At 33.0% G+C, this 14,615-nt stretch overlaps 1 protein-coding gene across 2 annotated transcripts in view; it reads left to right on the top strand.

Annotated features, from left to right (window-relative positions):
- The window catches only part of Madm (MLF1-adaptor molecule), a 423,601-nt gene that overhangs the window by 343,138 nt on the left and 65,848 nt on the right, over positions 1-14,615 (top strand). The window contains exon 1 of one of the 2 annotated variants that reach the window (XM_075365169.1): positions 11,370-11,471. The exons of the other annotated variant lie outside the window; for it this stretch is intronic. Within the exon in view, the coding sequence (XP_075221284.1) occupies positions 11,463-11,471 (9 nt within the window). The 5' untranslated portion in view covers positions 11,370-11,462. Of the gene's footprint in view, positions 1-11,369; positions 11,472-14,615 lie in introns of those variants that run through there. 2 annotated transcript variants of the gene reach the window in all.

The raw sequence follows: 14,615 nt of genomic DNA, 5'->3' as shown, positions 1-14,615 counted from the left end.
AGAAAAATATTAAGCAGTGAAAATTAATTTTTCTATCAAGAAAAGTTTCATTATTTAGCGTAAAATTTCTGTCAAGTCATCCTGTTCGATCTACTCCATTTTTAATTCCTTGTACGAACTAAAGGAAGTATTGTAATCGCGAAAAATTTCGTTTATCAGATTTCAACGAAAATTAAAAAAAACGAAAGACGAAATTGTCATTTTGACAATCCCTGAATCCATTTTGATTAGTTTCGGCGTGACGTCTGTACGTCGTATGTATCTCGCATAACTCGAAAACGATTAGCCGTAGAATGTTGAAATTTTGGATTTAGGACTGTTGTAACATTTAGTTGTGGACCTCCTCTTTTGACCTGAAATAAAATTTATGTACTTTTAATTTTTTTTTTAAATTGTACATATGTGTAAATTAATAGGCCTACAAGGAAGTCATATATTGTCCGCATCAGATTTTTTACTGTATTATTATTCTTGAAATCAGATTTTTGAATTCCTGGAAAAACTCTTCTAAGATAAAACTGTTAAAATATCATCCATTATTCTTCAACGTTTAAGTTTTTCTTTCATTGAAAATCTTTATTATTGTTTTTCGTATATAATATTTAGACATTAATGATGTTACAAATAAAAAAAAAAAGTTGTAATGTTACCATGAAAGCTATAATAGTTTTATTGATCGGGTGTATTGAAATACATAAATGTAATTCGTAGAGGTTTCACTTTAAATGAGATGCAGTAATTTACAATGAATCCAGTTAAACGATAATGACAATTTTCATGCTTTATGATTTTCTTTGTACGCCAATTTAACATCTTTTGTTAAGTTCATTTGTCTTTTATCGTCCGTATTTCCTTTTTACAGTCTACTATAGTTACTTGGTATTATATTTAAATTCTTTTCTACTACGTATTGTGTACTATTATTGCAAACATTATCATGATTGATATTGATATTATGTTGTTCTATTTTTTTTCTTGTATACTTCTTTTCATCGTCTTTTATTGAAATTGTGTTTATACCTTGGCCTAATTTTTTATTATTTGAAATGCTCAAAATTTATTATTTTATTATTTCCGTATTATTTGTTGAATTAAATTAATGAAGTAAATGGCGGTGGTAATCTCAACTGCGTTTTACACTATTCGTTGTTGGCAGTGTTTCATATTCTATTACTCATATTATTTTAATCGACCAGTACAGTAATCGTTACTGAACTGATTTTTCTCTTCGTGAAATATTATATTCATTTTCAGTTATTACCGTTTAATATTCTCTAAAGGTAATTTTTATTTTGTTATCGTTTAAAGGTTATCGCAGAATAGAAAAGATTAATGATTACAGTATGTATCACGTAGTTCTCCCGGGACTTTCATAACCGATTCTACTCGTGGAAAACATTCATGTAAACATATGTCTTAAGTGCTACGGGTTTGCGAGTTACGGCTAGTGAAAAGTTTCGCTTGAATTTCAGCTACCACGTGAAATGAAATGAGGTCGTACTGAAATTTTTAGGACGTTAATTAAGCGGCAGAATGAGTGATTTCTGTGGTTTTTGACCTAAAAAATCGATTAAAATAGGACCCAGAACCGTGTTCAATAAATCTGAGTAAAAACCCCTGTTTTTTTACGTTTGACGTACAATAAAACATAAAAATTTGAAACAAGATTAGAATTTAATTCTGTACAAAATGGTGTAAGATAAGTTGAATAGAACAAAGAAAAGTTAGGAAAAATTTTAATTTTATAGGAGCTTATCTACACCATGTTGATCAGAATTTAATTTTTTACAAATTTTGTTTAGAAATTTTATCTGTTTATTATCCATTATCCGTCAAACTTAAAAAAACAGGGATTTTTACTCCAATTTATTGGTTTTCATATCAGAATTCCCAAAACTACTGCAGATACGGTTCTAGGACCTTTATTATTCAATTTTTCAAGCCAAAAACCGTAATAAATTACTTTAATTAACGTTCTAATAATTTTAGTATGACCTCATTTCACCGGAGTAGCTGAAATCCGAGCGAAATCTTTCACTAGCCGTAACCCGCAAACGAAGCATTTTAGGACATACGTTTATATGAACTTATTCCATTTTTCTCTAGTAGAATAGGTTATTACAGTCCGGGAGAACTTCGTTTATACACCCTGTATAAAAATAACAGAACAGGCCGTGTTTGTTCTCGGTTAAAAAAAATTGAGTTCTTGGACTTCAAAAAATGCTGATAACACAGTTGCAGGACTTTCCCGTCAGGCGGTTTTTTTCTGATGAACGGCTTACACACACATATACAACTTAATTAAAAATATTTATCATTTCATTTAAATATAATATTTTTTGTTTATTTAATTCAACGATTCTAACTAAAGCGCATGCGCATACCGTATTTCATTCGCACGGGTGTGGTGGCACCAGCGGTCACTTCAAATACTTTTTTACACTTTAAATATTATTCATTTATTTAGTTCTACCAGTCACCTGTGACATCACAACATACGACTACACCGGCTGTACGTCAGTGCTACACTAGCGTTCCTTGTGGTGAGAGGGGTTATTAATGACGCAGTATACCCGTTTAACCACTGGTTTATTAGGAGCATTTTTTGAGGTGGGGATGCGATTTTGCAAAAATATTCTTTTTGAAAATATTTTTTCAATCGTTATCAATTGTGCCAAAGATGAAAAAGACCTTACTTAATTTGGCGAAATTTCGAGATACTGAGAGGGTGTCCTTGCTTTACAGTCTTACCCCCATGACCTTTTAAGGTGAAAATCTAATGGCATCAACGGGTACCTTCGGTGTCAAAACGTAAAGATCCGGTGAAAACTGCATATGCCCAAATTAGACCGATTATAATACTTTCCGTTCTAAAGCTATAGCGCTAGACGGGAAAGTAAAATCTAAAACGTGAAATAAGTTCCACTTACAATGCCTTCCTTTCATAGGACAAGGTAAAAATTGACTGCTAACAAAACGAAAATACAACTTTCGTTTTTATAATAAAAAATCATTGTTATACTTCCAAACAGGATTAAACATCGGTAATTTATTTATTGGGCAAATCATAAGAAACATTTTTTAGTTTTATTTAATTATATTCAAAAAGTGTACTTTTGTTTAGCGTTAACGAAATAAATTCTGTAATCTAATAAAAAAGTTATTGTAAAATAAATAATACAGTTTCTTTCTTAAAATTAAAGAGAATTATCTTAAATTCATTGATCAAGATATAGTTTGAATAATGTAGTTTCTTGTTGTTTAATTTTTTTTTATATTGTTACGTTTATACTTGCCAAGAAATAGAACAATGGCTTACAGAATTACTTATTTATTTGTTTGTTTATTTAACCTTAGATTCGTTCCTACGTAAATTGTAATATTTATATTTAAACTAACTTTAATTTAGTCATTACGTTTGGAGGAGAATACATTTTTGTGGCAAGTTTGTGTAATACTGTAATACCATGTAATCCTGAAATTGTCACCGATTTTCAGTAATAAATGAAACAATTTAGCTCAGTTGTGTTAGTAATACTATTCATGGAATGTAGCATTTTTCCTAACAGATAAATCAAAATTGTTTGTAATCCTTCCTTCTACTACTCTTGTAGATACTAGTGTGAAGAGTATTCGACAGATTGTTTTACCTCGTCTTTGATGGTTTCCCGGAACGAAAAATCACAAATCGCACGACGAAGTGGGCATTTAATTTTTTCTCTGCGTACCATCCATTCAGAAAAATATTGTTTGAGTCGGTCTCTAACTTGAACATAGTGAGGTGTCCAATCTTCCTCCCAAGCGTAAGGACAGCCGATGTCAAAAACATGTTTATTTCAAATCAGCTGATTTGGAAGTCGAGAGTTGTAGCGATCAAGTCTTAGTAAAGCCAGTTATTTTTACACGGATTTGAATACTAGATCGTGGATACCGGTGTTCTTTGGCGGTTGGGTTTCAATTAACCACGCATGTCAGGAACGGTCGAACTGAGAATGTACAAGACTACACTACATTTACACTCATACATATCATTCTCATTCATCCTCTGAAGTATTATCTGAACGGTAGTTACCGGAAGCTAAACAAAAAAAAAAATAATCATGTTTATTTAATAGCTCGGGAATAACATATAAATATACGGATCGCCTGTTATACATTCGTCCTTAAATTAGTCTCGGTACCCGTTCCCAAATATGATGCCTTTCAAAGAATGAGCTCCATACTCATGAGAATTTTAATGAGATTTATAAAACGGTTGTGATTGTTTTCTCGGCCGTTTTATGTTCAGTTTAACCAAATGTGGACGGATCGATACTGGAGAATTAGGAAAGTCGTATGTGGTTTTTCATGTTGTTATATTTTTTGCCACTAACACTGAAGCATAAAAACTCGTTACTATTTTCTATATATTTTCAAGATAAATATAAAAATAATAATTAATAATAGTTATTCGGCTGATTAATACTACCTGCAAAACCAAAATTTCCCACCTGTTAACAAAATTTGTATCTGCATCCAGGAGAAACTGACATTTTATCCGAAAGGTGTATCGATTTAAAAGTGTAATTATATATTCCGGGTTGGTATGTACGTTTTTTGTTTACCTATTATAACAGCATTTACTACATGAAAATTTAACTTGTTTTTAATAATCTCTATTTACAATTGTCAAATCTTTAGAATCACCTTATTAAAATTCTTTGTTTGACGTTAAAAATCATTATTCTGATTAATGTACGAGTGTACTTCTCATTTTTGTGGAAAACTATGTATTACAATTGTATTAGCTATAGAATGTTTTTTGGTTGTACACTCATTAATTAAGAAGATAGGGAGGAGAGTGGAGTATTTCAAGACGCATAGCGATAGAGTCATTGTAATAAGGATAAAATCAAAACCTAAACCGACAACGATTGTTAACGTCTATATGCCTACAAGCGCCCATGATGATGATGAGGTAGAGTGTGTATACGAAGAGATTGATGAAGCAATTAAACACGTAAAAGGAGATGAAAATTTAATAATAGTTGGAGATTGGAATGCAAGCATTGGAAAAGGCAAGGAAGTAAATATAGTGGGTGAATACGGGCTGGGCAAAAGGAATGAAAGAGGGGACCGACTTATAGAGTTTTGCACGAAGTATAATTTAGTAATTGCCAACACCCGATTTAAAAATCATAATAGAAGAATATACACTTGGAAAAAGCCAGGCGATACTGCAAGGTATCAGATAGATTATATCATGGTTAAGCAAAGATTTAGAAATCAACTCGTGGACTGCAAAACTTACCCTGGAGCAGACATTGATAGCGACCGTAGTTTGGTGATAATGAAATGTAGATTGGGGTTTAAAAACCTGAAGAAAAGGTGTCAGATGAATCGGTGGAATTTAGAGAAGCTTGAGGAAGAGGAGGTAAAGAAGATTTTTGAGGAGGACATCGCAAGAGGTCTGAGTAAAAAAGATAAGGTAGAAAATATAGAAGAAGAATGGGAGAATGTTAAAAAGGAAATTCTTAAATCAGCAGAAGCAAACTTAGGCGGAATAAAGAGAACCGGTAGAAAACCTTGGGTTTCAGACGATATATTGCAGCTGATGGATGAACGTAGAAAATATAAGAATGCTAGTGATGAAGAAAGTAAAAGGAACTATCGGCAATTAAGAAATGCTATAAACAGGAAGCAAACTGGCGAAAGAAGAGTGGATTAAAGAAAAGTGTTCAGAAGTGGAAAGAGAAATGAACATTGGTAAAATAGACGGAGCATACAGGAAAGTTAAGGAAAATTTTGGGGTACATAAATTAAAATCTAATAATGTGTTAAACAAAGATGGTACACCTATATATAATACGAAAGGTAAAGTCGATAGATGGGTGGAATATATTGAAGAGTTATACGGAGGAAATGAATTAGAAAATGGTTTTATAGAGGAAGAAGAGGAAGTTGAGGAGGATGAAATGGGAGAAACAATACTGAGATCTGAATTTAAGAGAGCAGAATTTAAGAGAGAGAGATCTGAATTTAAGGCTCCTGGAATAGACGGAATACCTGTAGAATTACTGCGCAGTGCAGGTGAGGAAGCGATTGATAGATTATACAAACTGGTGTGTAATATTTATGAAAAAGGGGAATTTCCGTCAGACTTCAAAAAAAGTGTTATAGTAATGATACCAAAGAAAGCAGAGGCAGATAAATGTGAAGAATACAGAACAATTAGTTTAACTAGTCGTGCATCAAAAATCTTACCTAGAATTCTATACAGAAGAATTGAGAGGAGAGTCGAGGAAGTGTTAGGAGAAGACCAATTTGGTTTCAGGAAAAGTATAGGGACAAGGGAAGCAATTTTAGGCCTCAGATTAATAGTAGAAGGAAGATTAAAGAAAAACAAACCAACATACTTGGCGTTTATAGACCTAGAAAAGGCATTCGATAACGTAGACTGGAATAAAATGTTCAGCATTTAAAAAAATATATGGTTCAAATACAGAGATAGAAGAACAATTGCTAACATGTACAGTAACCAAACAGCAACAGTATCAATTGAAGAACATAAGAAAGAAGCCGTAATAAGAAAGGGAGTCCGACAAGGGTGTTCCCTGTGTCCGTTACTTTTTAATCTTTACATGGAACTAGCAGTTAATGATGTTAAAGAGCAATTTAGATTCGGAGTAACAGTACAAGGTGAAAAGATAAAGATTTGCTGATGATATAGTAATTCTAGCCGAGAATAAAAAGGATTTAGAAGAAACAATGAACGGCATAGATGAAGTCCTACGCAAGAACTATCGCATGAAAATAAACAAGAACAAAACAAAAGTAATGAAATGTAGTAGCAATAACAAATATGGACCACTGAATGTGAAAATAGGAGGAGAAAAGATTATGGAGGTAAGAGAATTTTGTTATTTGGGAAGTAGAATTACTAAAGATGGACGAAGCAGGAGCGATATAAAATGCCGAATAGCACAAGCTAAACGAGCCTTCAGTAAGAAATATAAGTTGTTTACATCAAAAATTAATTTAAATGTCAGGAAAAGATGTCTGAAAGTGTATGTTTGGAGTGTCGCTTTATATGGAAGTGAAACTTGGACAATCGGAGTATCTGATAAGTAAAGGTTAGAAGCTTTTGAAATGCGGTGCTATAGGAGAATGTTAAAAATCAGATGGGTGGATAAAGTGACAAATGAGGAGGTATTGCGGCAAATAGATGAAGAAAGAAGCATTTGGAAAAATATAGTTAAAAGAAGAGACAGACTTATAGGCCACATACTAAGGCATCCTGGAATAGTCGCTTTAATTTTGGAAGGACAGGTAGAAGGAAAAATTGTGTAGGCAGGCCACGTTTGGAATATGTAAAACAAATTGTTAGGGATGTAGGATGTAGGGGGTATACCGAAATGAAACGACTAGCACTAGATAGGGAATCTTGGAGAGCTGCATCAAACCAGTCAAATGACTGAAGACAAAAAAAAACTCATTAATTTTATATCAGCGGTAGGCTTTTTAAATTGAATTACTAAATATATATGTAATTACCATATTTCACTAATATTTTTTTATACATCTACAGTGTTGAAACACTTTCTGTTTACAAAAATGTAAATAATACTTATTTTAAGGTACAGATGAATAAAATAAACAGCTGTCGACCGACAAACAAATAGATTAATAATACAGTTGCATCAGTCGAGGAAAAAATGTAAAAAGTGCTGCCAACGTAGAAAATGAAAGTTATCGTCTACTAGTCTACTATTTTTTTTCAGTGATAAATTTCTAATTGAAGCACCGCATTTCAAAAGCTTCTAATCTTTTTTTCTCGGGTACTCCGATCGTCCAAGTTTCATTTACATATAAAGCTACGCGTCAAACATATGCTTTCAAAAATGTTTTCCTGACGTTTAAATTAATTGTAGATGTAAACAAATTATATTTCTGAATGAAGGCTCGTTTCGCCTGTGCTATTCGGCATATAAAGTTATAAAATATAAATTATAATCGCCCCTGCTTCGTCCATCTTTAGTAATTCTACTTCCAAAATACAAAATTCTTCTACCTCCGTAATCTTTTCTCTTCCATTTTTATATTCAGTGGTCCATATACATTATTTCTACTACATTTAATTACTTTCGTTTTGTTCTTGTTTATTTTCATGCGGTAGTTCTTGCGTAGGACCTCATCCCTGCCATTCATTGTTTCTTGTAAATCTGTTTTACTCTCGGCTAGAATTACTAATATCATCAGCAAATTGCAGCATCTTCATCTTTTCACCTTGCACTGTTACTCCGGATTTAAATTTTTGTTTATCATCATTAACTGCTAGTTCTATTTAAAGATAAAAAATAACGGGGATAGAGAATACCTTATCGGACTCCCTTTTTTATTATGTCTTCTTTCTTATGTTCTTCGATTATAATTGTTGCAGTTTGGTTTTTGTAAATGTTAGCAATTGTTCTTCTATCTTTATACTTGAACCATTTTATCTCTATACATTTTTTTAAATGTTAAAAGATTTTATTCCAGTCTACGTTATCAAATGCCTTTTCTAAGCCTATAAATGCCATGTATCTTGGTTTGTTTTTCTTTAATCTTCCTTCTACTATTAATCTGAGCGCTACCATGGCTTCCCTTGTCCCATGAAACCAAATTGGTCTTCTGCTAACACTCCTTCCACTCTCCCCTCAATTCTTCTGTACAGAATTCTAATTAAGGTTTTTGATGCATGATTAGTTAAGCTAATTGTTCTGTATTCTTCACAGTTATATGCTCCTGCTTTCTTTGGTATCATGATAATAACACTGTTTTTGAGGTCTGACGGAACTTCGCCTTTTTCGTAAATATTACACACCAGTTTGTATCTTATCTATCGCTTCCTCACCTGCACTGCGCAGTAATACTGCAGGTATCCCATCTATCCCAGGAGCCTTTCTGGCATTCAAATCTTTTAATGCTCTGTAAATTCAAATCTCAGTATATCTCCTTTTAAAAGATACATCCTATTCATCCTCTCTGACTTTCTGTACAACACCATTTTCTAAATCATTTCCTCCATATTACTCTTCAATGTATTCCACCCACCTATCAACCTTTTCTTTTGTATTAAAATCGATTTACCATCTTTATTTAACACATTATTAGATTTGAATTATGTACCACAAAGTTCTCCATAACTTTACTGTATGCTCCGTCTATTTTACCAATGATCATTTCTCTTTCCACTTCTGAATACTTTTCTTTAATCTACTCTTGTGTCGCTAATTTGCACTTCACGTTTATAGTATTTCTTAATTGTCGATAGTTCCTTTCAACTTCTTTATCAGTATCACTCATACTTTCTACGTTCATCCATCAGCTGCAGTGTATCCAACGATATCCACCAGTTTTCTTTGTTCCGCCTAAGTTCGCTTCTGCTGATTTAAGAATTTCCTTTTTAACATTCTCCCGTTCTCTTCGATTTTTTCTACCGTATCTTTTTTTACTCAGACCTCTTGCGATTTCCTCCTCAAAAATCTTTTTCACTCCTCTTCCTCAAGCTTCTCTAAATTCCACCCACTTATCTGACACCTTTTCTTCAGGTTTTTAAACCCTAATCTACATTTCATTATCACTAAATTATGGTCGCAATCAATGTCTGCACCTGGATGTGCTTTGCAGTCGACGAGTTGATTTCAAATCTTTTTTTAACCGTAATATAATCTATCTGATTATGTGCAGTCACTTGGTTTTTCCATGTCTGTATTCTTTTATTATGATTTTTGAACTGGATGTTGGCAATTACTTAAATTATATGTCGTCCAAAACTCAATAAGTCGGTCCCCTCTTTCATTCCGTTTGCCCAGCCCGTATTCCCCCGCAATACTTCTTTCCTTGCCTTTTCCCATGCTTGCATTCCAACCTTCAACTATTATTAAATTTTCATCCCCTTATAAGTGTTTAATTGCTTCATCAATTTCTTCGTATACACACTAATCATCATGATCATGAGCACTTGTAGGCATATAGACGTTAATAATCGTCACAACGATTTTGATTTTATCCTGATCACAATGATTCTACCACTAAGCTTTTTGAAATACTATACTCTTTTCCCTATCTTCTTGTTCATTACGAAACCTACTCCTTTTTTTTGTTTTTTTTCCTGTTTACCCTCCGGTAACTACCGTTTAGATAATTCTTCAGAGGATGAATGAGGATGATATGTATGAGTGTAAATGAAGTGTAGTCTTGTACATTCTCAGTTCGACCATTCCTGAGATGTGTGGTTAATTGAAACCCAACCACCAAAGAACACCGTTATCCACGATCTAGTATTCAAGTCCGTGTAAAGATAACTGGCTTTACTAGGACTTGAACGCTGTAACTCTCGACTTTCCAAATCAGCTGATTTGGGAAGACGCGTTAACCACTAGACCAACCCGATGGGTTACGAAACCTACTCCTGCCTGCCGTTTATTTGACGCTTAGTTAATTATTCTAAAATCACCTGACCAAAAGTCGTTTTCCTCTTCCCACCCAACCTCGCTAATTCCTACTACATCTACATTTAATCTATGTATTTCCCTGTTTAGTTTTTCTAACCTACCAACCTTTTTTTAGACTTCTAACACTCTATGCTCCGACTCGTAGAATATTATTTTTTAATTTTCTGGTGACCCCTTCCTTAGTAGTCCCCACCTGGAGTTCCGAACGGGGAACTACTTTACCTCCGGAATATTGTACCAAGGAAGGCGTCTCCATGTTTGTTAATGAAAATGCAGAGCAACATTTTGTTGGGAAAAAAGACAGCTGTAGTCTTCCTTTGCTTTCAGCTGCGCAGTACTCAGAAGATTGAGTGATGTTGATATGGCTGTTTAAGTCCTCCTGACCTCCGCTCTTAACAACTACTGAAAGAGCTACTGCCCTTTTTCAGGAATCATTCCTTAGTCTGGCTCTCAACAGATACCTCTCCGATATGGTTGCACCTTCGGTCCAGCTACTCTGCATCCCCGAGTACTCAAGCCTCCTCAACATCGGCAAAGTCTCATTATTCATAGAGGGAGTTAATTAGTGTATATTTTGAAAATTCCGGACTTCAAGATCAGTTATTGTTATATGATTTACTATTACAAACGTGTTAGGATTTTATTTTATGATGAATTTCATTCATATAATTTTTTTTTATCGTAAACCACTTTTTAGAGTTTAAATTATGTAACTACTTGGGAAAAACAAGCAGATTAATTAGAGTGTATGTTATTTAATAAAAATACTTGTTTTTATTTATCACCATGTCAGTGATAAAATTATTAGTAAAGTTGTATACAGTTAGAATTTCTTTTTTTCTTTTTTTTCTTTTTTTTAATAAGGGTGGTTAAAGATTTTACAATGTGTTGCAGGCTTTGTTGATTTAATACATGTTACTCCTTCATTAACCTATGATACATTTTGCAACGCAAAGTATATAGTGTTCTGTCGGAACGTAAGAGGAAATGAAAAAGGTAATAATCCATAGTTCACAAATAATATTTGTTATTTATTTAGATATGAATTATATTAGATATTGTAAAAAATATTTTGTATATCTATCGTTTCTTGTATTTATCGTGTTGTTTGAGTTTACTTATACTGTAAACTCATAAATATTTGATTTACAGCGTGACGGAGCATTTTAATTTCGCAATATAAGTATACGGTTTAAATTTGTTCAGTAAAACTACGCATATTTATTTTGAAATCAAAACAGATTGTTGCAAAAAAGAATATTTTTTCAGTATATTAATAAAAATCAGTCCGCCTTAGATATATATGGATTTTTCTTTTTTAATAAATAAACAGTTGGAATTTCTGTTAGTTTTCATTTTTCAATCAGACCGATTAAGCTTTACTTTCTTATATTTAAACGTATTGCGATCAAATATATTGTTTATTGTATCGATCGTAAGTTTAATACGATCAGTTCTCCAACACTTATCTAGCTACTATGCAGTACTTGCATAATATTGAAAAAAATTCCCTGCCAAGAATTATTATGAAAGTATGCTATTTTCCAATTTAGAACCTGAAATTACCGACCAGTATTTGGTTCATTGTTACAAATCAATCTAATAAAACGCGCGCACATGTGTGTGTAATTTTGCCAAGACATATGTAGTTTCTGTACTGTATCCTCATCGTTTTCTTTTAACATTGTATGTGTCATTACCGTAAAGAATCTGGCATCCTTACACAATACAAAATAAATCCCTATAATATGCATTTCTGCTAAGCTTACTAAAGAGACCGAGAAATGGAGTCGTTTCCCATTGCCTTCTTCACTGAGCCGAATGCACTGACGCATATCATGTTGAGCCTTCTGAAGTGCAGCTTATAAGAGACACACGGACTGACTATAATAAATATCATTACTCTGAGAAAGAGATGTTGATTAATATTACTTGTACCGTAGGTGTTTTACGTACATAACAGCCACAAAAAAACTGAAATACAAAACAAACTTATTAGTAGCCCTTCTTGTTATTACTAATAATAGATATCACCTCTGAGTTGAGGAAGTGCTTCTTAGAATAATGGATTGTTTTGCGGTAGACGCATTAATTTTGTTGTCCCATCTGTCTACGGCTTTGATGCACGAAAAGTGCCTGACGTCCTAGTCGAAAGTCTGTGAGAGCAGTGACTTTTATTATAAAGCCAGTCCCTGCAATGAATGAAGTGGTGGTGTAACTTGTAGGAATGAATTTCTCCTACATTTCGGTAATATAGGTAGTAGGAAACCTCTTCACTTTCTTTAGCCTGGCATGATATTCTTATCTTGTGAACGGTTACTTCAATTTCAGGATTGATTCCCCCCTCTCCCAAGAGTGATGAGGGTATATTACCCTTAACTCTCTTCAAGTTTTCTTCAACCTTTTTGGTTGGTAATATACATAAGTATAGAGATTTATTGTTTGAGCGATTAAGAATTATAGCTTACAAAAAAATCTACGAGTATATCGGTTAATCTGTTTTAAGTAACTTTTGATTTAATTTAGTATAAAACTTTGCTCGAATATTAATTTATCATATCGCACATAATACGTACTTTTTTCTAATAAAGGTTCTACCAGTGCTTTCTAGATCGTAGTGGTTATAAAAATGCTGTCAATAATAAATCATTAATTAAATTTGATATTATAGATAACATCCGGAAGCGTTCAGTTTTAAATCATATGTATAAGCTTCTCGGCCTCATTGTTTATGGGCTGAATAAATTATTACTTACTGATTTATAGAAAAATAATTTTGTAAATAGTTTATTTTTAATAGAGTAGTTTTTCTTAATTATAAAATCCTCCCTTTACTCTCGTTACAAAACTCATTCGCGTGGAGTATATTAAATTTAGAATTTTCTTTCCGTTGCAATCTTGTTTTTTAAATGTTATGTATTTGGTAATCCTGTTTTATAGATAAATTGATTGTTACTTTTTTTTGTTATTTTAATTATAAAATTTTAACGCGTACTTTTTTTCTATTTGTACATTTTATCGTGTTATATGAACCAATAAACATATGTAAATTATTTATCTTTCGGGCTGTTTGGATATTGATTAAATGTTTTTCTTAGAATAATGTATGTTTAATAAATATATTTTTGACTGTTGTTTATATTTAATTATATTATCTACATGCTATGTACAAATAACTGATTATTATAAAAATAACTTTTATATGTCGTATCTTATTATGTGCGGTACGTATAAAAATGTAAAGAGGTCTGCGCCGCCGGATGCTTGCCCTTTGGATTGTTCCTAGTACGTAGGTCTATTTACTGATAAGGCCAACTGTACTTGGCTCTTCCTTTTCCTTTACTGATTACTCATTATTATTATTATTATTATTATTTTGTATGTGTGTTTTCGTTATATTGTAAGCTACACACACACACACACACACACACACACACACACACACACCACACACACACACACACACGCGCGCGCGCGCGCACACACACACACACACACACACACACACACACACAGAGAGAGAGAGAGAGAGAGAGAGAGAGAGAGAGAGAGAGAGAGAGAGAGAGAGAGAGAGAGAGAGAGAGAGAGAGAGAGAGAGAGAGACAGACAGACAGACAAGTGCCTTCTTTCGTTTTTTTCCGTTGGTATTAATCCATCAAGTAATACAAAAAACATCTGTGAAGACTAAAATTAAAAATTTTATATTTTAAAGAGATTATGAAAAGTACCTCTCTTTGCCTGTGAGTTGTGTAATACTACTGTAAAAATTCTTTTATTCAAGAATTAGGTACCTGTTTCGATATAATGTTGAGATGACGTCATACAATTTTGTTATCCAAGAGTAAGTCCAGTGGCATAAAGCCACCGGATAAATTTTGTCGCTGTAGTATCTGTGTTTTGTTTTGCTAACATGTGAGGTTATAATTAACATGTCATGGCGTGGTAGTTTGCATAAAATGACACGTACTCTTATCTCTGTTCGCAAAGACTAAACGCAGTTGATTACAGGTCCCTGTGAAATAAAACCGTTATTTCCTGTTGTACCGGGTACGATACATTTCTTTCGCTCGCTCATCATTTAGAATATTCACATTTTTTATTTCTTTATTTTTCAACGCCTTTTCCTCAGCGTATTACTAA

Source organism: Lycorma delicatula, chromosome 4 (genome assembly GCF_047948215.1).
Source record: "Lycorma delicatula isolate Av1 chromosome 4, ASM4794821v1, whole genome shotgun sequence".
NCBI lineage: Eukaryota > Metazoa > Arthropoda > Insecta > Hemiptera > Fulgoridae > Lycorma > Lycorma delicatula.
Note: the sequence above shows the minus strand (reverse complement) of the source record. Positions and strands in the feature narration are given on the sequence as shown.